This window comes from Melospiza georgiana, chromosome 13 (assembly GCF_028018845.1).
Source record: "Melospiza georgiana isolate bMelGeo1 chromosome 13, bMelGeo1.pri, whole genome shotgun sequence".
NCBI lineage: Eukaryota > Metazoa > Chordata > Aves > Passeriformes > Passerellidae > Melospiza > Melospiza georgiana.
In genome coordinates, this window is record NC_080442.1 from 17,298,071 (window position 1) to 17,322,652 (window position 24,582).

The following is a 24,582-nucleotide window of genomic DNA, read 5'->3' on the forward strand; positions in this document are numbered from 1 at the left end:
TTAACTTCTGTGGTCATTTCGTATCAGAAAAAAAGATGAGGCACACACTGAAACTGAAGCCTGACATGGAGGCTTCACGTCAATAACTGGAAGCCTAAAATCCTATTGTAGCACAAGGTAACGACCAAGTGTTTTCAGTTTTCTGATATTAGTTTTATCATATTTAAAGGTCACTCAAAATTGTAACATAACTTTATTGATTTTGATTTTTTTCTTCTTTCTTGCACATTTTAGCAAGATTATAATGAATTTGGCTCAATCACACTTTTTTTTTTTGCCTCTAGCTTTGGTGATGCTTTAACATGAAAAAAATCTGTGCCTGATTGAGTTTTGACTGTATTTAAGCATGAGCAGTATGCTGATGTAATTACTGAGTTCATTAATAGATCCAGGAATGTCTGGGAGCTGGGTGCTGTACATCAGTGTCTCAGACATCCTTGTTTTGTTAGAATTCCTTTGTATGATCTGGGCAGAGACTTACTAAAATGTTCCCTTTTTATGTGGCAATTCTTCCTGGCTGCCAGATTGTAGTGACAGTTATGGTGGCATCACCTGTCTGGACAGAGACATCTCAGAACGACTCCACCTGAGTTCTGATCACTAATTACTTTATTAATAGATTGTTCAACAACCCTGATTGTAGAGGGTAACACTGTATCCATGTGAGGCTGCCTGTGACTTGCTGCTGCCCGATTTTTTTATTTTCAGTTCTGATTTTGTTCTCAATTCCAAATCCCAGATCCTCATGTTTTTCATTTTGAAACTGGATTCTGAGAATGGGCCAATGCTGCCATTTGTTCCCTTCTGTTCCATGTGAGATCCTAGTGAAAGTTTTCCATGCATCAAACTCACAGAATTACCCCCTCCTGCCCCTCCCTGTTCCTTCCCTCCTTTGAAGAGGAGCTCCTAAGAAACCTGATGAGGTGTAGGTGAAACCAGGATGGGGCAGGAAGAGCCAATCTAATTATTGCCCGTGGTGCTCCCAAGCCTGTTGAGCTTCTGGCTTAGCAGAGCTCCTGAAAATCAGAATCCTTGCAGGGACACGTCTGTGCTGAGCTCTGGGCCATGGGCTTTCCCCAGAGCTGTTCCCCTCCAGGGCTCTCTGATAGGAGATAAAGGAGTTGGAGCTGCTTCTAATGGGGATACTTGGATGATTCTCACATTCCTGAGAGCATGGGAGCAGATTTAACTGGATCCTCTATTGTTCAGAGATTTGGTGCTGCCTCTCAAATCCTGGCTCCCTCTTCTGCTCGGCAGTCCTTGATTTCTCAAGTGACTGTAAGCCTCGTTTCTCCAGGGCTTTTCCTCTTGTTTGTGGGGGTAGGCAGGAATTTTGAAGATGTTGAGAGTGCTTTAAGTAATCCTGACAACCATTCATCTGAAGCTTAAAACTCTGTGAAGATGTTGGAGGTCTTAACGTGACTGTAGAAACATGGTAGTTATGTTGCATGTTCTTATGCCATTTTATTAAATGAGGAGTCTTAAGTACAACTCATTTCAACACAGTTCATTAAACATAAAATTGCATAACAATTTTCTAGTAAACTCAATTTGAGATTTCTCAGTGAATTGTTAAAATGCAGATTTTTTTTAAAAAAAGGAGACACTTTCATGTCCAAGTAACTTCCAGACTTTGCTTTTAAAAGCTAGTTACATGGTGTATGCAAAGCAATAAATTGAAAGGAATTTAAGATTAAATATTGATTTTAATACTAGAGTGAGAAGTGGTCTTGAGATGACAATAAAATGAGTAATAGGGTGATGTGGAGATGCTGCCACACAGACAGATAGTTGATACAGTAATGTACCAAGCTGTCATTGAAACATCTGACAGAAGAAATGACAACCTGAAATTTCTAGGGTGTATGGGAACAGAGCCCTGATGAAATTCCTCTCCCCACTCCTGCTATGGATAGAGCTGCCACTTAGGAACCAAGGGTTTGGAGAGGAAATCTCCTGACCTTTGAATTTCCCCCCAATGTCATGCAGAGCCAGGGGCCACGAGACAAAAGTGGGAAGTTTATACAGCAATATGTAACTTTAGAAAACATTAAGTTGTCATTGCTGCTTTGATCAGTGATAGAATATCCTTTGATAAAACTCAGATAAAGGGCTTCAGGCTGTAGCATCAAAACAATGCGTTGTGTTCCTTTTAGTTTGAAATATGTATTTCTACAGTCTGTTTTTAAGAAGTGGAATGTGCTCGTGAGAAGTGATTAGACCTGGCACACAGACCTAAATAATGAAGGTCAAATAGAATTATTTGTTTTTTACATTTTGATTGTTTGAAAACCTGGGTTTGAAATTTATGGGGAGGACTTGTTGTGACACTGTTACATACCACAGGAAAAAATCAGTCTGGAAGTGGCTACAGTTATGTTTGAATTCAGTCATTACTCCATTTGTGGTGTTTGTTCTATGTGAATTTATTGTCTGCACAGCAAATGAGAGAAAGAAGTAGAGGATCTTTGGTTGCTTTTGGTCAGTCTTATTCCTGTGGAGTTGAATCTAAGGGGTAGAAAAACAGACTGCAAGAAATTTCATTTTGCAGTGATGTAATTCTGTGTATTCTTACTTGGAGTGTTTGAAGGTGTTAGTTACAAAAATGTATCTAGAAATCCATTAAGACTATAAAACCTAACATTTCTAGTTGTTTCATAATTTTATGGATTATCAGAGTAGACTGTAAAGCTAAATAGATCATTACTCTGTTCATAGCTCTGGCAAATCCCCTCCCACCTCCAAAATTCTTGGTGGCACCTCTGATAATCTTGGTAAATGAGAAAGTGTGATGGGTAAATGAGAAAGTGTGATGGCTCGTTGCTTGTCTGGCTGCTTTGCTGTGCAGGAAACTGTCATCAGTACTGTAATCACTGTTGTGTTTATTATGATAAAGTGTGTTAGAGATATTGTGGGGGGTTTAGTTTGCTTTTGTGCTTTAGGAAAAGCCCAATGTAACAAAAAAAGGAATGTTTAGGATCTTTTACCTTTATTCTTACATAGGAAAAACATCTACATCAAAAGAAAATACATGTAAGTTACTTCAGCTTCTTTTAAGGCGCCATTCCCCTGCTTTTGAAACTTCTTCCCTCAACATGCTGAACGCTTTACTGAGAGCACAGCAAAGCCTCCACTTTGGAATCTGATAGCAGGGTTTTTCCGTGCCGGGGCTGGCAGCGCTCAGGCTCTGAGCACAGCCCGGGGCTGGCAGAGGCGGGGTCTGCGTTGGGCAATGCTGCAGCAGCAGGGTGGCACTTGGAGTAAGTCAGTCTGAAACCACTCTGAGACATTAACCTCAGCTCAAGTAATTGTACAGTGCCTCATCTCAGACCTGCTTCCTAAGTGAAGGAATTGAAGAAAAAGTTGGTTTGTTACTCATCTGTCATCACTGAATTCTTCTGCTGATTATCTGATTGTAAAGATAAGCCTTTACTGATTGCCTGGCTCAAACACATGTGAGATATATGAACCTCTCGCTTCTGCAACTTCAAAACAGATGCTCTTTAAAATACTTGTAAAAGTCTTTGGGTTAGAGCTGTTACCCAAAAGTAAAACTGCACTTCAAGGGAGTTTGAAGGGCGTCTCTCATAAATGTTTGCCAATAGCTGTTCACACAGCTGAAGACAGATGTGTATTGATAAGGCTGACACCAAACCTCCGAGGTGGGGATGTATTTTGAGAAAGATGTTTCCCATACAGATGGTGTTGAGCTTTCTGTAGTATGAGAACTTCTTTAATACCAACAGTCTGTTCAGTGCTGTTTAGTCAGGCTTTCAGAGAACCTCAGCTTTGAACAGATACTAAACTGCAGGTGTTTTTTCTCTGAAATTTTTCATCAGTTTGTAAATGTGTGAAAAAAAATGGTGGTAACTGCTTTGCAGTTTCCAGGTTTACCTCAGAAAGGCCTTAGTGATTTCAATGTGCTGGACTGCCAAGGAGCTGTAACTTTGTTTTCCTGCAGTGACTTATTTTGGGAGGGTCTTAAGACAAATTCAGGTACTCCATCCAAGCAAAACCTGCTTTTCAGGGGGATTGTGTCCATGCTTGCTGCCTTTACTGACATTGTTTTAAAATAAATTTATCTGTTAATTGTAATTAAACTAATTTGCTAGTAATTTTTCTTGTAAAACCTCTTACTAATTTGAATTTTGTGAGATTTCTTTTTTTTTTTTTAGTTGCACTAAATTAACATTTGTGACAGGAAAAAATAGCTCTTGAAGCTTATTTTTTATAGTTGCTAGGGCTGGGTTTTAAAAGTTAACTGGCTTCCCCCTTAAACTCTAAAGTCTTTATTTGTAAAGTTATCTATGAATGTAGTTTTTTGTTTCTTTGGTTTCCTTGGTTTTTTTTTTTTTTGCTTTCTTTCCCTAATATCTCCCTAATGTATGTACAGTGATTAGCAGTATTAACAGGTAGTTGATTTTACTTGTGCATTAAGCAAATGCAATTTACTAGTAGGGATTGAGTGCTCAGGGAAGCTTGGAGAACAAAGTCATTCAGTCTTTGAAAGGGAACAAACACTAACTGTTAATGCTGTGCAATAGAAGAATTTTATAATATATTGATTTCCATTTTGACCGTATTGACCAAGTATAATTTAGTTTTCTGCATACCACTGTGAGAGAGTTGAATTACTGCTTGCTGTTGACATCCTTGTTTTTACTCAGCTGCTCTATTAAATGAATTGAGGCAAAATAAAATGCATCATTTACTGACACTAAATCTAAATGGAAAAAGCCTGTGAAGAGAATGTGTAGAACTCGAGGTATGATGTGAGATTAACCTTCCTGTGGTTCATGTCACACGCACAGAGTTTGATACCTGTATTTCAGTTAACTTAATTTTATTGCAGTGGTATTTAAAATAAAGACCTGTGTTTACCTTAGCATTGTCCAAATCTGCATTAAATTGTCATTCTAGATGGAAAGCTTTGATGCCAAGCAAGTGGAAGTGTACTCTAGTTGATAATTATTTAACTTTTAAGAGCTTTATGAACTAAGACTATTTATTTGTGTAGGTAAAGGAATGCAGTTCAGAATTACTTGAATGGGGGGTTTGGAGTGTAATTGCAAGCCTTACTTGTCTGCTTTGTGCTGATTTGAAACACTAAACAGCAGAAACTATCACTGATTAAGACAAGACTTGCAGTTGTTCTCAGCATTTATAAAATCAGGACAATGCTAGTGTTGCTTGAAGTCAGATGTCTTCTTTTTTACTGATAATTTTAGTTTAAAGCTGTTAGTAGTTGGTCCATGGCATTTTTAATGTAGTTACCATGTCACTATAGCAGCTCCTGCCTCCCCTCCTGGGCTGGTGAATTCTCTGGGCTGCTGAGTTCAGCAGAGACAGCTAGGACAGTGAGGAGGAGGAGCAAGAGAATCTCCTGGTGCTGCTGCTAGAAAAGGATGTCTGGATCTATAGTTTTCATGGCTATTATAGTGGGAATGTTTCCTGTAAGGTTTAGCCAGTCCCTCCCCAGTAATTACTGGTGCAATTTGTAGTAACTGCCAGTGGCCTGGAAGAACTCTTCTTTTCTTAGGACTTTGGACAGTCCCATCCAGTAGCATTCTTTAAAAAAACAAATACAGTGACTCCACTGCTGTAAACGTGGCTCCAAGCTAAAGATCTCCCTTTGATTCTTTTCCTTATCCCACACAAATTTATAGTTGCATCTTTTTCTGTGAAGGGCAAATTTGACCCTCAGGGAAGGGTGTTCTGTGGTGTCTCCCAGTAGTACAATGAGTGAGCCATAAATTGTCCTGCTACAACAGTACTTTCCACTGAAAGATGAAAATTGAACCTGGACTATTGCTTTTGTTATGCATTTAGTGGAGAGGAAGAGAAAAAACCCTAACTAACCTCAAGAAGAAGAAAGATGTGTCTGTTGTGAGTTGGCTGGAAACAGTTGATAGCAACAGTCACAACAGATTGGTCTTTGTGTGGATTATTTAGACACCAGTGCTGTAGTGAGTTAGAAGCCACTAATCTGTGTTTGTCAGAGAGACCACTCTGTTGTGTTGATCTCAAGTTGTTCCTTGGACGAAGAAAGGAAAAAGCTGCCCTAGAATTTACAGCCAGGACTAGCCTTGTCTCTCTGGCTTCCTGAGCTGTCCTTAATCTCTCCTTAGGATGCTCCTTTTGTTTGCCTTGGTTTCAGTACTGGTTTGTTGTATTTAAGGAACCATCTTCAGCTGTCTGGCATCATGAGTTCAAATCATCAGCTCTGTATTTTATGCACTACGTTTTTCTGGAAGGCTTTTTCCCCCCCCTTTCCATGTATTGATATTAGTGCACATTGAATGGTGGACTATGTGCAGCAGTAAAGATAGTCAGACATAAACAAAACAAGAGAAACATAACAGGTCTCATGCTTTATTCATGTCACTTTTGTTTATGTTCTTACCACCCAGAAAAAGGAAAACAGCTGCTCCTCAACAGAAAGATAAGAGCAGAAAAACTCCATAAATAAGAGACTTTTTCTGTAAAGTGCTAGCAGAATTTTTCATGCAATATATTTGATAAAGTACTATTTTGATTCTTTATACTTAATTTTGGCTACTCTAGTCAAAATTTGAGGTATCATTTAATGAAACCATAGAATAATATGAATACATTAATTTCACATCTCTTGTTTGTGTAACAACAGTACCTTGCTGTGGGGCAGTGAAATAGGCAGAGCACACTAGAGCAAAATGAAAGGATAGGTTGTCTTCTGAAAAAACAAACCAACCAAACAAACAAAAAACCCCAAACCAAGAAAACAGCAAACCTGATAGTTTCATGGCCTTGAGTTACCTTTGTGCATAAACAATTTTTTCCTCTCCCTGTTCCTCTTGCCCTTCCTCCCACCTTTTCCACTTTTCTTGTGTATGATAATTTCTGGTATTTTTATCATCTGGTTTATCCTAACTGTTCTCATTGAAACCATCAAATTGTGGACAAAAATGTAATTCCAGACCTGCAGTGAGAGGAAATACAGACTAATAACCACTGTGGATCTGTGCTCTGTGTGCTGAGAGAAGCCCAGAGTGCTGGGCCCATGGCATTCAGACAGCTGCCAGTTCTGTTAACTGAAGTTTAATTGTGGTGTAAGATGGGGAACCACTGACCTTTAGAAGAATTTGACTTAATGAGACCCTCATACCTGATGTCTATTTTCAGCCATTTTTAGCTGACCTAAAATTACTGTTTAGCAAGGTTGGACTTTATGGGGCCACTTTTCTCACCTTTGCTTGTGAATGATGGCACAAAATAAATAAAGATTGGTACTAAGTTTGCATGTGACATTTAGCAAGGTTAAGGGAAAAAAAGATTCTATTTTGGTATGTTCAGCAGAAGTATGTATTTTTCACTTGGTTTTGGGCTTTGTCTGCTTCTTAAGTGTTTTGGAGGAGAGTCAATGTAGTTTATGGCTGAAGTAGGTGAAGCCAAGCATTGGGAGCAGCTCTGAGGGGTGTTACGTGACTGTGTTCATTCACAAAGACTGTCCTGCCCCAGAAAAATCTTTTCCCCTGTTCTTTGCAGCCAGAATATTTGTGTGAAATGCAGCCATAAGCATTGCTTTGAAATTAATAGATTGAAGTTTGATCAGCTGGGATAGAGGCTTTCTTCTTCCATAGAATTTTTATGGGTTTGAACTCTTTGAGAACCTTATGTAAAAGTGAGTTATTCATAAAACAGTTGCTGCAGTATCACAAGATGTCTTCCAGTACCACTTTTTTTTTTCTTCCTTTAAAAAAACTAAGCAAATATTAGTCTATATGGGAGAAATATGAAGAAAATCACCTTCAGGTCTGTTAGATTTAGAGACCACTTTTCAAGCTCTCTCACCACAATACAGAGAAAGAGCTGCATGCAGCAGTGTCAAAATGTAAATGGGATTCAATTTGCTTGCCCCTTTCATTGTCCTTAAATCTAATGATACCAATTTCAGTTATGGTTAAACTTCCTTGTTTGAAGATGGCACAGGTCTACCTTAAGTGTCAATTTGTGCTAGAAAATTTAATTTTTATAGGCTATGGAATGTGAGCTGCGTGGAAGAACTGTAAATGTAATGTAATATATAATAGGCTATTTAATTTATTTTAACCATCTTAAAGTCTATTTAAGTCCTCCTGAGACATTCCAGAGCTGATCTAAAGAAAATCTTTTCCATCAAGCTCTCAGCAATTTAGACTTACACTTCCTGTCTGTTACAGTTTTCAGCTGATAATAGTATCCACTTCAAATTCATGGCATGTATAGACTTGGATTTTTTGTTTCTAGTGGGACAGGTACAAAGTTCTCTTAAATATGAAAGACTTCAAACACTTTTCCTCACTGGTGCATGGTTTTACAGGACTAATTGGGGAAATGCATCTTGTGCTCAGGTTCATGGAAGTTGATTAAAACATTATTTCAAGAGTGGAGTTGGGTGAAATTGCACTATTGCCCTTTGGGAGGGAGCAAGTGTAGCCAGTCCCTCTCCTCCTTCACTGTTTCAAGCAGAGCCCTGACTTGCAGCCCCTTCTTACCATGATTTTCTGTTCTTTTTTGTTATGGTTTTCTGTTCTTTACCTTTCCATTTCTATCCCTTAAGTCTAGAAGTTCTTGCTTTTCCTGCTGTATGACAATTTGGTTCTCTACCACATTACTACTACTTTAAATACTTGGGTTGACAGCAACCTGAAACCTAATATTTTTTACCCAGGTGCAAAATGAGAAGTCTAAACAAGGTAGACCCTTGAGGAACACCACCACTAATAATATTTTCTCCATCCCAGTAATTTACCATGAGGTGTGATCCTCCTCACGTGTTGCCATTAACTAAGAAATTTCATCAAAGAAAGATAAATCAGTGTGACATGATTTACATTTGAGAAGATCTGGGCTGCATTTCTATTTATGTTCCAGTCACTGGTTACTCTTGGGTGCTCTTTCCCCTTAGAACAGTTGTTATGAGATACTGAGGAACACTGAGCTCACATTAACAGGTTCTACATTTCTTCTCCAGCCCTAGGCTGCTATCCCAGAAAATGTCCTATTCACTGAGAACCCTCATGCCCAAATCTGCAATTTTGATATATAACCCTTTTTTTTTTTTTCCCCAGTATTCTGGGATGGAAATTTTTTTAAGCAGCCTCATTTCATTTTAGTAATGGATGTGGTAATTTGCAGTGCTTTGTCCTTGTTCCCATGAGGTATTCTGTCTCTGTCCTCACACACACCATTATTCTTACAGGAAAAAATGATGCAAAAACCTAATTTAATATTTGGTTTGTCCTCCTAATTTCTACTCCTTGTTGACATCAGTTCTTCATTTCTTGCTCTTAATCTCTTGTTGAGAAACCATTTGTTTGTCTGTGAGTTCCCATTTTCCTGGCCTCCTGGCAGTTTGCATTTAACCTCTGCAGCCTGACCTCTGAAGTGCCAGCTCTCTTTGCTGATCAGTCCCTTTTTCCATTCCTTGTAGGTTCTCTACTTCCCCTTAATATCCTGCTTTGAGGTGCATTCTCATGCAGGTAGGTCTGTAGCCCTTTCCTCTCCCCCTTTTTAACTTTACTGGGATATAAGGACTCAGATTTAAAGTAAACCCTTCCCTCCCATACACTCAAATCCAACTGTGTATGTGTTTCATATATCTTAGGATGAAATTTTGGTTTATGGCCCATCAGGGAAAGGTGGGATTACTCTTGAAATGTAAAGAAAAACTGTTGGTTATTTTTGGGTCATGCAGCTGGTGAGGCCTGTACCCCCAGAAAAGATTAAGGAAGTTGGAATTGCCTTTGGCAATTACTCTGTGTTGTATAGGCTGCTTATTTCCAGATGGGTGGTTTGGTTTTTTTTTTTTTTGTTTCCTTCACGTAAAACCATGGGAATTAATTTGAAAAACTGGCATTTAAACCATCTGAATCAGAAATAGATTTTTTTTTCTTGATGCTAGTTATGTTTATATAAACACAGTCCATTTTATTAGAAGGTCAATAATTTTGGACATTCCCTGAAATCCTTTCCTGGTTTCACTTTTTTAAAGAAAAATATTAAAGGTAGGCTGATGTTTCTTTTTTCATTATGTTGGGGGCCAGATCTATTTGGCACCTTTTTGTTGAAAACCCCAGCACACAAGAGCACAGTTCACTTTTCCATTTTGCCGAGTAGTTGGGAGAGCTCTTACAACAGATGCCAAGGCTGCTTTTTTGGAGCTGAGTGATCCCTTCTGACTCTGCATATTATCAAGGGAGAAAAGGCTAAAATGAGTTCCCCAGGTTTGGAGCACAGCCTGGGGTCTCTGTGTGGGTTTTATGTGGGTTCTGTGTGGGTCCCTGGGTCCGTGGCACCGCGGGGCCCCTGCGAGGGCGCTGCGTTTCCGTGGGCTGGGGGGTGCTGCAGCCCCAGTCTGTCAGCCCCTCCTGTGTGCACGTTGGGACCATATGGGATTGCCCAGCTCCATGTGCTGGCAGCACTCCCTGCAGATGGACACGGATGGAGTCACGTTTGGGCTCTCTCTGCCTGCACAAATCTGCGTCCTCCTGAGCTGGGGGGTGGCAGAGCTGCTGAGGAGTTGGGGTTTTTTCTGGCTTCTGGTATCAGAGTGGGGCTCAGTGCTCTGCTGTGTTGATTTTGATAGTGTTAACCCTAGAGCTAATATAAATTTTAAATTACACTTTTATGAATTTCATTTAAATGTAATTGGAACTCCTCAGTGTGGTCTAATGGTGATGTATAATTCTTGTCTCTTTCTTACCCTTGGGGGTGCTGGGGGAATCTCTGAAAGTCCCTTTGTCAGCTCTTTTTGTTTGGGAATAGCCATTTTCTTTTCTGGATCTGCTGTAAATTTCCAAAGTTCACCCCTGGTATATCCTAGTGTTTGATGAGCTGACAGCAAAAGAGAGATTTGCAAGTCTTTCACCGTGTTTGTTAGCCAAGGCTTCCTGCAGTATTTATGCTGCAAGACTTTAAAAGCAAGGATAATAGTATTTAGTAACTAAAAGCTTGAAAAACTTATTAATGGACTGTTTATATTTGTGTTATTCCTCTTAATTGTTTCCCTTAGCTTTAATGAGATGAAAACCAATTTAGTGTCATTAGTAAGTGTCTGAGCATGTTCTTCAAACTGAGCTTTGAGCACTATGGTGGGGAGTCTGGGGGTTATACCTTTAATATCAGGGTTATGTCCTTAATATGATGGCACTTTGTTGTTTGGCTTAGTCTTAAAACTTCATTGTGGGTCAGTGGGTGTTTGTGCAACATGTGGCACTAGATGTTGAAAGTGGATGTTTACATCTGGTATGCATTGGGAGATTAAGGTAGAGAGGATGAAGTTTTGGGTATGTGTTTTTTGGATGAAGGATAAAGTGAGAATACTTTTATTTCCTCTTAGATTTGAAACATATCATTCTAGCAATGCCTTTGAAACTCTGCCAGCTTTGCCAACCGTAACATTTATGGGATTTTGGACCTAAACTGAACTAGAGAACTGTTTTTAGTGGCAGAGAAAAAGGTTAGTGCATGAAAATAGCTGGGCCTATTATTGACTGCATGTGGTCAGTGGTTTGGCTGAATGTAGGTGGCTCTTTTCCTGTCACTGTTTTCAAGCATATGGCTTTGTGATGAATATAAAACTCTTTCGAAATGAGATCTGCTGCAGTTCTTTTTGCACAGTAGTCTTGTGCTGTTTAGTAGTGATTATTTTCCTTTTGTCATTTACTTTCAATCCTGTAGTAAAAAAAAAACCTTTTCAAGTAAAGCTTATTCCTGTTGACATCAAAGCTAAGAGGTTTGAAGGATGTGATCATCTGTGTATGGCAGCTGCTTCTGTCAGTAATATTTCTAAAAGGATGCATAAACTGTGTTGCTGAGTCTTTATTGTAGTTGATGCTGGGATTGTTTGCAGCGGGCAGAAACTCCCTCTAAATGTGCACATGCATTTTGTTTAATGATTACTTGTGTGAAAATCTCTAATACTGAATTACAACTTCCCTTTCTTTGCTTTTCATGTTTCCAGTCTTGAAAGTAACATTTATAGCAGTTTCTCCCAAGGTGAACTTCTTTTTCCCATTGTGTAGAAGACATCTTGGGTTAACCCAGTGTTTTGTTTCCTTCTTTGTGTGTAGTATACAAGGTGCAACCTCAGAGCTCAGGGAACAGTGAGTTTTCTAGCTCCTGCTGCAGAGAGCTTAAGGGCACAACAGGTTCTGTTTAACTTTAACTTAAACAGTGTTACCCTATTTATATCTTTGTAAAAGATCTGGGTGATAGAGCTGTAAATTGTACAGATTGTGGATTGTGTAGATTGTCTGGTGTTTTCAGTGTAGAAGATTCTAGTGAATCTTGTTTTAGCAGCTCTCAGATGCAAGAGCTGGTTTCATTCAGCTGAGAGCAAAGTACATTTGGGTCTGCAAGATGCTGAGAACTGCAGCAAGTTTTAGGGGCACAGAGCACTTCATGAGTTGGTTCCATTGCTGTGAAGTATTTTTAAAACAAAGCAAAACTGTTCTCTAGGTTTGGGGGAAATGTTATGGTTTCCTCCTGTTGGAGGGAAATAATATATAGAATTATCCAGTTTTTAGAGTAACTGTAAAAGAATAACTAAATAAACAATGAGGTCTAACTTGCAGAGCTGCTTAACATATTTTGAATGTATTTGTCAGTCAGTCCTGCATCCTGTTTCACAGGCCAGACACAAGGAATAACACTGTTGCACAAGTGAGGCTGCTCATGTGATCATGCCTTACACACTTTTACGAATTTAGTTTGTTACCTACCTAAAAAAATTATACAATACTATTTGAAACACAAAATCAACTTTTGAATTCTTGAAATAAAAGAAAAACCAAACTTCTAGACACTGTAATTATTGCAACAGTAGATTAGAATTTAGTGAAATATCTTCCTACAATATAACATAACAATATCACTCACAAGTTATTAAGAAATTTCTTTTCTAATTTAAACTAGCCCTTTTGAACTGTATCATGAAGACAGAGCTGTTTTTCCCAAGCGTGCTGGGTGAAAGACTGTCACTAAGCAAGAAGTGCTATGCATGTGTTTGTAACTCTTCTTGCAAGAGAATCTTAAGTAATCCCTCATTGCATCCTCAATATTTAAAAAAAAAAATTCCTTTGAATTTTCCTGAGTTTGGGGTTGTGCAAAACACTCTCAATATCAGCAAGCTTTGTAATGTGTTTTTGTTTGCATTTTGATTTGGGTTTTTTTTCCTCTCATTCTAATTTTGGTCTAGGAAAATGCTTGGTATTTTGGCAGTAGTAATTGTCCCAATTCAGGAATGCTCTGTGAAAGATCTCAAACATACTGATAAAGGTTCCTAACTGATACTGATAATCTCCATCACGTTCGTATTCGAAATCTTTTTTGAGACATGAAGATGATGGAGATTAGCATGATGCCTCAGGTTTTAGCTTTTATATTTTTCATGTTCTGTGCTGATTTAGTCTGTATGTTTGAGCTTCCTGTTAGGGCATGATGAGCTCTCTTCACAGAGTAGGGACACAAAACAATTCCTGCTCTAGCTGAGGACCAAGAACAAATGATCCAAATCTCAGCCCAGGAGCACAAACCCCGTGGGCTGGAGAGAGAAAAACAAGCAGGGTGGGACTGCCTGGGCTAAAGCTGGAATGGGACAATGAACTGCAAGGTGCAAATGGAGCAGAACTGATCCCAGGGACAGAGCCCGTGCCCGGCCGTGCATTTTGGGGCCATTTTGGTTCATCTTGGGTGCAGCCCTGGCTGGGCTCTGGTGCTGCCCAAGGTGGATCCATTGAGGAGATCCTTTTCATAAATCCCTACTTTATTCTGTAAATATGTCCAGCATCTAGGTCTGTTCTAGGTCAGCTTTCACAAGGCATCAATCAGTATCAGTTCTCAGCATGGATTGATAGAACAGTATCTACAGAAAAGCAGCATTGCTGAAGAGCTTTAATTTTAATTTTGTGAGGGGTTTTTATGTCAGCAGTTACAATTGCCTTGCCTGTTGTGCAGAGGTCGGAGACCTGCGGGAGCTGCAGACCCTGGACATCTCCACCAACCGCCTGATGACGTTACCCGAGAGGCTGCACATGTGCCTTTCCCTGCAGTACCTGACTGCAGACAGGAACCACCTGTGGTCTGTGCCCCGCCACCTGTGCCAGCTGCCCAGCCTCAACGAGCTCTCCATGGCTGGCAACCGCCTGGCCTTCCTGCCCCTCGGTGAGTCCCCACCTGGGGGGTGGCAGGCAGCAAAACAAACTGCCCCAGACGTGAAAAACAAAGCAACAAGTGAGTTTCTTTGGTGGTCCCCGCAGACTCTGTTTATGGAGCTGTCACAGGGATCATATTGTTGGAAAATATGTTAATAAAAAAAATGCAGGTTAAGGTTTCGTGGGTTTTTTTAAAGCTATCAAATTTGCTTTATTTTTAGCTAACCGCGGGGAAAAAGTTTAAATGATGTGCTTAAATATAGTACTGTGTAATCTGAGTTCCACCACTTCGGGTAATGATCTGTTTCTGTTTGCTGGATCTGATGATTTAACTAAGATTCCTCAAGTATGGTTTAAAACTTGTTGTGGAGTCCCAGTAACTCCATATAAATTACTTTTCAGCATTAGGAGTGTCAGTACCACATAATCCAGTGCAGGTTTAGTTTGTGCTGTGTACAGGCATCCATCAGAATTTCCACAGTAGTAGCCCAGGGAGAAATTGATGAGCCTTTTGCTCAACCCTTTGAAAATTTGGAAGAGTGGAAGCAGGTCAGGAGTGGGAGGTGCAGTCAGTGTGTGGGGGTTTGTTGGGGGCAGTCACTGTGTGTTCCCTTCGGGGAAAACAAATCCTCCTCCCTGAACTTGTCACTTTTCAACCCTGCCACGGGCTGATCTCAGCTGGGATACAGACACACATGCAGAGCTGCCCTGCCGTCTGAATAGCCATTAATACTTTCTCTAGAATACAGAGTTTGGTGTTAATTAGGTGCAGATTAAGTTATGATAATCACATTGGAAAGAAGCTGGAAATTGAGATGGCTAAAATGAGATCATAATTTCTAAATTAATTACCTTGTGTAGGTTTAACTTAATCTTTTCAGTACTAGCAGTTCAGTTTTTAAAGAACTTACTGATCTTTCTGAATTTTTTATCACCTTAGTTTTTATTGCTGGAAAGTAAGTGCAAATAATGTCTCCAGACAAAGTGTTGCAGTTATGTCCCAGCATATGTCATTATATAAATGAGAAAACGAGTTCCAGGATGCATCATCCAGATTCCACACTACTAAAACAAGCAAATTGCCTTGCCTTATTTTGGCAAATATTTTTAACTGCCATGAGAGAGGAAGTTAAACAATTTTAATTTTGCAGAAATTCAGTAAGATGAGATGTGAAATTTTAAAGGATAAAAGTTTTTGCTACTTTTGCTCTCCACTAGTAGCTTACCTGTGAGCGAGCCGTGACCTGGATGAGCCATAGATCTGCCAAAGTTTTAAGTTCAAAAGGAGGAAATAAATCTCTAATATAATGACACACCTTCTTTTTTCTTTATTTTTAGACTCAAATTCAAAACATTCAAAAGTAACTTTTAAAATAATGGGAAACATCAAAGACTGTCAATTGACCTTGTTCAGTAGTTCTTAATAGTGACTCACTGGTGAACATTTGGAGATAATTTGCTATCTGTGGATATGAAACTGAATCATAAATCCTAGAGTTCAGAGGAAAAGCAGCACAGTATAAATGTAAATGTTTAATCCTTCCTCTGAAGAATCCGAAGGCTTCAGAGTGGTCAAGATGTGATGAAATAAAGTAGAAGAGAGAGTGCATTGAAAAGCAAAAAGATTAAATCTATCTTCTGTTGCTTGGGAAAATATTTGTCTTGGAGTATTGCTGAAGTTAAACATAATTGTAGCATTACTTCTGCTTGCTGCACATGTTGGCTGGTGGGGCTTTTGTGTGTATTCTTACATCCAACTTCACTTTACCAGTTAATGACTGATAAGGATGCTAAATAATGGTGAAAAATACTGCATAAATACTTTCAAGTGCTAGTCAAGCAAATATTGTCAAAACAATTTTTTGCAATTAGGGAGCTGTGTTGAAAAGCAGAGAATTTATTCATCTCCTGACAGAATGGTTGAGGTTTTTTCTTTTTTTATTAGATATGTCCATGTTAAAAGAAATAGGTTTGAAACAAGTTGTTTAATGCTTTTTAAAGCATTATTTACTTCATTTATTTCACATGGTGGGTGACATCTACTCTGTCAACCAGGAGTCTGTTCTGCCTTGTCCAAGTTTGTCCCTCGTAGCTGCCAGCAGAGCCTCGTGTGAATGTAGTGGAAATCTGCATTTTCCTGTTCTGGATTGATGGGTGCAAGGTTTATTCCAGCAGCAGCACAGCCCTGCTGGACAGGGATCAGGAGCTTCTTTGCCCTGTACATTCTTTTAAAAGTTTGCAGGCACATGTCTTGGAAAAAAACAGTGTAACACTGTTAATCAGTTTTAAAATACAGCAAAAATACCTGATCCCACTCTGTGACTTTCAGAACAGGACCATAAACAAACAGATGGGTAAACAACAGTGAATTAGTAATTTGTTTTGCAGAATACACCTAAATCTTGGATATGCCAGTGTTTTGTAAAAATCATTTTTCAGTATTTCAGTTTATACTAAAAGAAATGAGACATTATGGATCTCAGCCTTTGGGTCTTCCTAAGAAACTAATTTTTAAGAACAACTCCAAAAATTATATGTGTAAGTTGAACTGGAAGCTGCATCCTGATCAGTTGTATTATTGTCATGGTAACTTCATGCTCCCTTAGTAAATGGTATTAGAAATCTGCTGATCATTGTATATCAATCTACTTACAACATAAATTATCTTTTGACAGAAAATTAACTTTAAATTTTAGCATTACCGAGTGCTCGGGTGCCTGAAAACAAATTCCACTGGAAGCAGAATGTGAATCTGATGACACTGCAAAAATAAAAATCATTTGTGTAATAAAGTACAAATATAATTAAAATAGGCCATAAATTCTCAAGTGTACTGGCAGTATAGGGGATGTTATGACAGCAAATATTCAGTATTATATCACTTTATTTGAGGATTTATGTGCACTTTTTATTTAGAAAATGGGTCTAGTAATTATCAGTGGTAAACAAAGGTCTTATTCTACCTCAGTATATGCTGCTTTTGTGTCCATGCCCTCGCAGTATGGTTAAAAGAGCATCAGTGCAGCCACACAAGGGCTTTTGTTCCATCTTCAGCCATGTGGAATGCATATGCCAGGGCCCTGAGGTTAAAAAAAAAAGGAAAAAAAAAAAGAGGGAGAAAAAGAAAAAAAAAATAGAATTGGGGTTTGTTCAGGACTCATGGCATTTGGTCATTTCTGGGAGAGAGGTCTTTGATCTGGGAGGCTGGAAGGAGGAAAGTGGAAATGTTTTAGACACAGTACAGTGCTTGCAAAAGCCACATGAAAACCTTCTTTGTAGCTTTAGCCTTTTCAGAGATGAGCAGCTTCCTTATTGCACCGAGTTCTTCAGAAGCATGGTTTTTAGAGAACTTTTAACAATATTTGTTGGCTGATACAAGACATAAAAATTAATGTGGATGAGATACAAAGAGCCTTTCAAAGTGATGATTTATTAAAATTTAAACTTTATGGATAATGTTTGAAACTGAGAAAAAAATCTTTTGGAGTCTAGAAGATGCTTGGTTATTTAATGCAAAGAAACTCTATCAAAGGAACATTTATAGTTACAGGCTATTTGGCTTTGGGAATTGAATTTTTCCTACTGAGATATTTTGTCTAACATCCAAAAATTTGCTTTAATTACCTAGGAAATGCAGTCAACTCAGAACTTAGAATCTAAACATAGCATAAGATAAAGACAGAGGGAAGAGATGAGATGCAGCCTCACTCCCCCCTCTCAGTGCATATGAAAAGAACAGCTTTAGGGCTTTTTTTGACTTGCCTGATTTTCAGCCCATTTGCATACATCTGTGTAGAAACCAGCAAGATGAGCCTCTTTTAAAAATTTTCTGCCATTCTCTAAATTAATAAGTTAAACAGTAGCACATTCAAGCTACCCCAGCAACCCATAGTTTCCTGCTGGTTTTAGTCTAACTGGCTTCTGCAACACGAGGGTACATTCTCTGAACATTACATGTCCCATCCACCTGCTACCTGCTTTAAATTGTATTGGCTGATTCCTCACCAGCCCTACAATATTTTATTGTGTTACATTGCTTCTGTGTTGCAGTATTTTTATTCATTGTAGGATAACAATGGGGTTTTGTTTCATCTAAAAATATCCCAGAACTTCACTAAACTATTTTCAGCCCTGCAGTGGTGAGCCCAAATAAATCATCTGGTTGAGGTGATGCTCAGCAGCATCTCCAGCAGTGCCCATCAGTCAGCAGAGGGATTTGTGCTCCCATCCTGAGGCAGGACACTTGATGGATGCAGCAGATAGTTCTGGGAGCTGAAATGTCTCTGGGACAGGGTCAAAGCAGCATGTGATGGTTGAATGTGTCCCTTGATGTCCAGTGACTCTGCTTTGAACAAAGCCCAGATTATGGTCCCTGAAACCCCCACACCCCCACAGACTGTTGCAAAGCAAGGGTCTGTGTTAAAGGGGAAAAAACACCAAAACTCTTTTTTGTTTCTCCATTAACACTTTTATTTTAGGAAGAGTCTCTTGGTTCTCTGCTGGTATCATCACCACTTCTTTAGATCAAAGATTTGATATTGTGCCACTCCTCAACACAAACTTTTAAGGTTTCTGGTGCTCACAGCTGCCTTTTGAGTGGGTGACAGCTGAAGACATTCAGTGTATTTTCAGATGGACACATCTGGGGAGGGATCACTCAAAATATCTGCACTAAGTGGTATTTAGGGCTCTTGTGTATGATAAAACTATTCAGTAATAAAGAAGGCTTTGTATTACCTATTGTTGTAGCAGGGAATGAGAAGAGATCAGTATTCCAAATATAATTTCTGAATAGAAATATCATGGGGTTTGTTTTAATTTTTATTCTTGGTCATGATTACAAAGGGGACAGAAGCTGTGCCCATTTCTCCAGTTACCCTTATTTCTGCCAGCCAAGGTAACTGATAAAGATGGAAGTCAGAATTAGTCAATATTAGTATTGTCTTGCTGTGGCTGATGCAGCCAAATGCTTGTTTATCTTAGTCTCTCTAAGGTCCTCATGAAAGTTTAACAAGTTGAGAGGCACACAGATTATTTGTGTTCTTCATGATGCAGTTTGTCTGGGTCACAGCTCTCCCATCCCGGGCAGAGGCTTTCAGACTTTGTTCTCCTGGTTTGTGCTTTGCACTAAACATAGAAACCTTTTCCTACCCGGTGTCCCAAAGGGCATGGCAGTGTCAGATGAGTTGGGCTGCCCAGCTGATCCTGCACATCAGCTTTCTTATTAGTCCAGAACTCTTTCAGACTTTTCTGTTTTGTTCAGTTTAGTGCTTTTTGAAATGTCTCTCATTTGTTTTTCACTTCTTTTCATAGCAGATAGTTTTACCACTCACTAGACCTTGCTAATAAGCAAAATTCTCATTTCTGAGAATTCTTCCAAGAAACCTAAATTTTCCCATTTAATTTTAATTTTTAAGCAAAATAAAATAGATCCATACTGATATGCTTCTATCCAGAGGTATCTTAATAGATTTCTAGTCCACGAAGGCATTACTTAATCATGCTGTACTTGCTTCTTTTGACTACCAGCCATGAATATTTTAAGAGCAGTAATGCAATCAGCACACCTGCAGAAGTATTGATCATTTATTGCAGCCACAACTTTTGATGTCTAACATTCTGCAGTTTAATGCTTTGTGTTTTCTGGGGCTCTGTAACTCCCTGCACCACACAGACTCGTTTCTGAATGACTGCACTTGTATTTCGTTAAGGCTAATGAATCCCAGCAAGGATCTCTCCTTGGAGAAGAGAAGGAGGGGGACAGAGCACATTCTTGTGTCTGTCTTGCCCACTTTCCCAAAGATAGAGAAGCTGTGATTTCACTGACATGAGGCCAGTTAATGAAAGCAGGTTTGACCTTATGAACTTGAAGTATGCACGGAGGATTTGAAATCAATTGTCCCTTTGCTTCTTCAAACTGACTTCAGAGTTTGTCAATGTTAAAATTTAATTATTTATAATGGGATTTTCAAGGCTTCTGAAAGGGGGCTTTGTTTTGTTTTAGTAATTTGAAATGCTTGCTTCTAAACAGCTTTTCAGCTCATCCATAATAAAACCATTGGCTGAAATTTTACAACTGAGAAGTACTAATTTATGTTTGCTTACATTGAGTCTGATTAGCTTATTTATAATTAAAGAGAATTGCTTTGCTTATAATTGTCACTATGTCATCCTTTCTCCCCTTGACTTTTCTTGTTTTCTAAACCCAGATTTAGGTCGTTCTCGAGAGCTCCAGTATGTTTATGTGGATAACAACATTCACCTGAAAGGCCTCCCATCTTATCTGTATAATAAAGTCATTGGTTGCAGTGGGTAGGTATGAATTCATTCAGATTCATTGTGTACCTGTCCTTGTAAAACTTCTCCTGTGTGATGCAGCTAGTTATTTTTTATGTGTCTGTGATTGATCCAGAGCTGATGTTACTTGGAGGGGATTACTGCAGCTCCCTGCTCGGTTTTATTTTTGTAATAAATCTTCTGTGTTAATTGCTGACTTTTGACTATTTTAGTATTAAGGCATAACAGTGAAGTTACTCTGAAAGAATTTGTAATAATAATGTGAGGTCTAGAGCTGACTTTAAAAGTTGGCCAAAAGTGTAGGCTTCATAGAGTTTCCAGAACTAAAGAAAGAGCAAAATAATTTTAATATATTGCAGCATCTCTTTGTTTCTAAATGCTCACATTTCTGTAAGTTGTTGGTCATATCTTGAAAAGTTATGTACAGCTCCTTCATGCATTTTACATCTCAGTATCAGCTTCTTGTAGGTCTTGGTACCTACTAACTAAAGTGACTTTTTTTAGGAGTTATGGATTGACAGGTTTATTTTTACATGTGGATTTTAAAAATATCCTGGGCTGTCTCATGTTTGTGGTTAGAATGCAAGAAAAAAGTGGTCTGTGTAGGACACTGGCTTAATTCTTTCTGCCCTGACACTGGCATAAATTAGGATCAGCACCCCTGATGAATGGAGCCTTGCTGGTGTAAAACTGATCAGAAGAGGATTGTCCCCATTACCATCTAATTATAAATTTCTGGTATGCTCACTCTCAGCAGATCTCGCATTAAATATAAATTCCCTCTCTACAGCCTGCACTCTGCTGCAATATGGGAGATGCTGAGTCTTGGCATTTTAAGGTTTTTCTAATATTCCCATGTCAGCTGCTTGGTGATATTTAAATACTTGCAGTTGGATTACAGTTCTGCTGAACTGTGTGACTCGCAAGCTTTTACTAATTTTGTTTTTCAGGAAGGAGAAATTCTAGCCTTTTTTCTTTCAGAACTGATTGTAAATTGTTAGACAGACATTAAATTGACCTTAAATTTAACAGAATTGTATTGATTGTGACCAAAAATAGTAATGATAATGCACGAGGTGGTCCAACTGTCCTGCCTTTCAGGTGGTTTTATACAACAGCCATGGTTTTTTGGTTTTTGGGGTTTTTTTAAGTTTTCATTTTATACTCAGTGAAAAGAGTTTTATCTTTGCACTGACCTTTGTGAAGATCCTACCAGTTCTTTTTGCTGTTCTTACATGTACAGTGCTGGTGAGACCACCTGCTACTGTTTCTGATATTATATTATAAATCTAGTACAGAATTATATAATCTAGTCTTAAAAATCTGGTATAGAAGAGACTAGAGGAGTTGCAAGTGTTGCAATGAAATTGATTCTTGTAATGCCTCTGTGGAATGAAAAGTGATTTTCTTCCTTAATAATGAATAGTAAAAAGGGATAATTTCTAGTAAGAAAAATGCTTGTATTTGTGCACTAAACAGATCTTTGTCTTTGTTGTGAAACCATCTTGAAACATTACAAATTATTTTTAAGAAAAAATTCCAGTAGGAGAAGAGCACATATATATTGTTAAGAAACCAAAGGTTTTATTTGTTAATGTGCTAAGAGACTTTAAAATTGTGTAATAATGGTCATGTGAAGAATTTCTGTGTTCTTTCCAAGAAAGCATTAGTAACCAGGCTAAGGTTTTCATGGGTCAGGCAAGAGTTGAAGATCCAGGCTTTAGTGCTCTGTCTGGCCCTCCACTGGAGAATAAAATCTGACAAGCTGCTGTTACTGACATAAAGCTTGATTTCTGAAAATAGAATATAAATTGCCTTGTGTAAGTATTGAATCTCTGTCTGGGCATCCTGCAGTCAGACTGACTGAAAAAAGTCTTTTATATGAGAGGTGATGATCTCAGCACTCAAAATAAATTTTGATCTTATTTTTTGCAGATTGGATTTCATAGTCCCCAGTTAGGGATTTGTCAGTCTTGTTGAAGGCAGCCAATAGGTGGTCTCAGCTTTTTTTTCCCCTCACATATTTATCCACCAGGCTTCTTCTGCAGCTCCTATTTTTCCCCAGCTGTTTAGACCATCCTCTATTCCAATTTTTAACCTCCATGGATTTTATGTGTGGCATTAATAGCCTCACTCTTTACATAAAGTAGACCAAATGTCCCAGCTCTGAACTGCTGTAAGGAGTTCAGAGTTTGTTCCTTGGTGAGGTTGGTATGGAGTTATTCAGCTTGAAAATACAACATTATAGATTTATTTATTGTGATAACTAACTCATTGGGAATGGATCATTGGAATACTGGATCTCTCAATTCCCACTTATATTTTAACCTCACAAACGGGAAAGTATTAAATATTTAGCAAGAGGCCTATTGACTTGCTTGTTGTTTAATGCTGCTGTATTTTGGTTGTTTCTCTGGGCTGTTTCTCCTTTAATCAGAAGAGATGAGAGTTTTGTTGTCAGAGAAGTACTATGAGACTTCTTTCACATCTGATAAGGTTGAGAGTGGTTACCTCCGTTTTAGGTCTAACATCTGGGAAGGCTGACAAATTTGTGTTTCTGTTCCATTTGTTAGGACTGGCCCTAACAAGTTGCTCTTGGCTTCAAATTTCAGTTGTCATAAACAATTCCAATTCCCCTGTTGACTTCCCCAACCTCTTAGTAGAATTTTCCTATGCGTGTCTCTCTGGTATGATCGCTTGCAACAGGGATCACATAAAGAGTTATTATTTTTACTACAAGCTAAGTTTCTCTCTCTGGATCCAAATAACCTTCCCTTTCCATATATGATTTGGGAAGGGCAAGGCTTATAGACTTATTAGGATATCTTCCCACTACAGCATGGCTGTTGTTTTTATTTTTCCTTCATCTGCCCACCCCATGCCCTCCAAGGCAACTCTGGATGGGGAAAGGTGTAGTACAGAATTACCCAGTGGCACTTAAAATACTTTTGGGGGGCTGGAGTTTGCCTCATGTGTTATGGTTAAGAAATCCATGATTGTTTTCAGCTGGTTGATCCAAGACACGAGAAGCAAACTGTTGGGTAGGAAACTGCTCCCCTCAGTAAAGGATTTACTAAAAGAGGCTAAAAAAGATTGTCACGTGGCAAAGTCATGGGCACGTAGCATACGTGGTTCACCCCCTTGGGTGTGTTCTCATCTCTTTATGTTATTTGATGAGTAATTCCTCCAAATGTCCCATGTCTAGCACATCACAGAAGGTGGGAATCTGTAGAAACATAGAATCATAGAATAGTTTGCGAAGGGACCTTTAAAGGTCAACCCCACCATGCACTGCTCTCTGCAAGGAATCCTTGAGGGGTGCTGCACTGGAGAGCAGTATCAGGCTTACTTTGGGTTGGTCATCTGGGTTTCCCTGTAAAGTTACTTTTATGATTTTTTTTCTAACCACTTTCTAAATGTCTTGTGTCCTTCTAGTTGTGGTTCTCCAATTCAAGTTTCAGAGGTGAAACTGCTCTCTTTTTCATCAGGCCAGTTAACTGTGTTCCTGCCAGCAGAGGTGAAATCTATAGGGACAGAAACAGATCATGTCCTGCCTTTGCAAGAACTGGCCATGAGGACCCTCTATAACACCTACTACAGGTTTTTGAAAGGTATGAAATTTTCTGCATTTTTCAGATTACAGAAAGAGTGAAAGTGTTTTCTGGCAGTGATAGGAACATTTTTAACAGTTCTTCAAAGGCTTGGGCAAGGATTTATATTTTAAAAGATTTATTTAATCAAATTATGTTTGAAATGCTGCATTAGAACAAAAGTGTCCAATATCAAAAACCAGAGTTCCAAAGACTAATTCTGAAGTCAAGTGGTGCTTATAGATGGTTTCTTACTTGAAGCCTGTATGAAGAAGGACACTTTTTTTTTGCAGGAGAAACTCTTTAATGGAAATAGGAGATGAGAAATACAGTTCCTGAGGCAAGATCAGATGCATCAGCCAACAATGCAGCTCCTTGCCAGGCAGCACACTCCTAAACTGGCAGACTTGTTATACATAAGGCAGAAGAAATGCGAGCAGCCCTCGGCCATTTCAGCACAGCGTGACAGCTGAGCTGCTTTAGTTCTGCCCCAATTCAGGCTCTCTGCTCTAAAGTGGCCC

At 38.9% G+C, this 24,582-nt stretch overlaps 1 protein-coding gene across 9 annotated transcripts in view; it reads left to right on the top strand.

Moving 5' to 3' along the window:
* LRRC28 (leucine rich repeat containing 28) overlaps window positions 1-24,582 on the top strand; it is a 52,017-nt gene that overhangs the window by 18,025 nt on the left and 9,410 nt on the right. For 7 of the 9 annotated variants that reach the window (XM_058033302.1, XM_058033301.1, XM_058033304.1 and 4 more), the window contains 3 exons: window positions 13,978-14,184; window positions 20,384-20,486; window positions 23,907-24,082. In XM_058033302.1, the coding sequence (XP_057889285.1) occupies window positions 13,978-14,184; window positions 20,384-20,486; window positions 23,907-24,082 (486 nt within the window). Of the gene's footprint in view, window positions 1-9,465; window positions 9,501-11,442; window positions 11,480-13,977; window positions 14,185-20,383; window positions 20,487-23,906; window positions 24,083-24,582 lie in introns of those variants that run through there. The other 2 variants (XM_058033308.1, XM_058033310.1) reach the window with 2 other exon arrangements.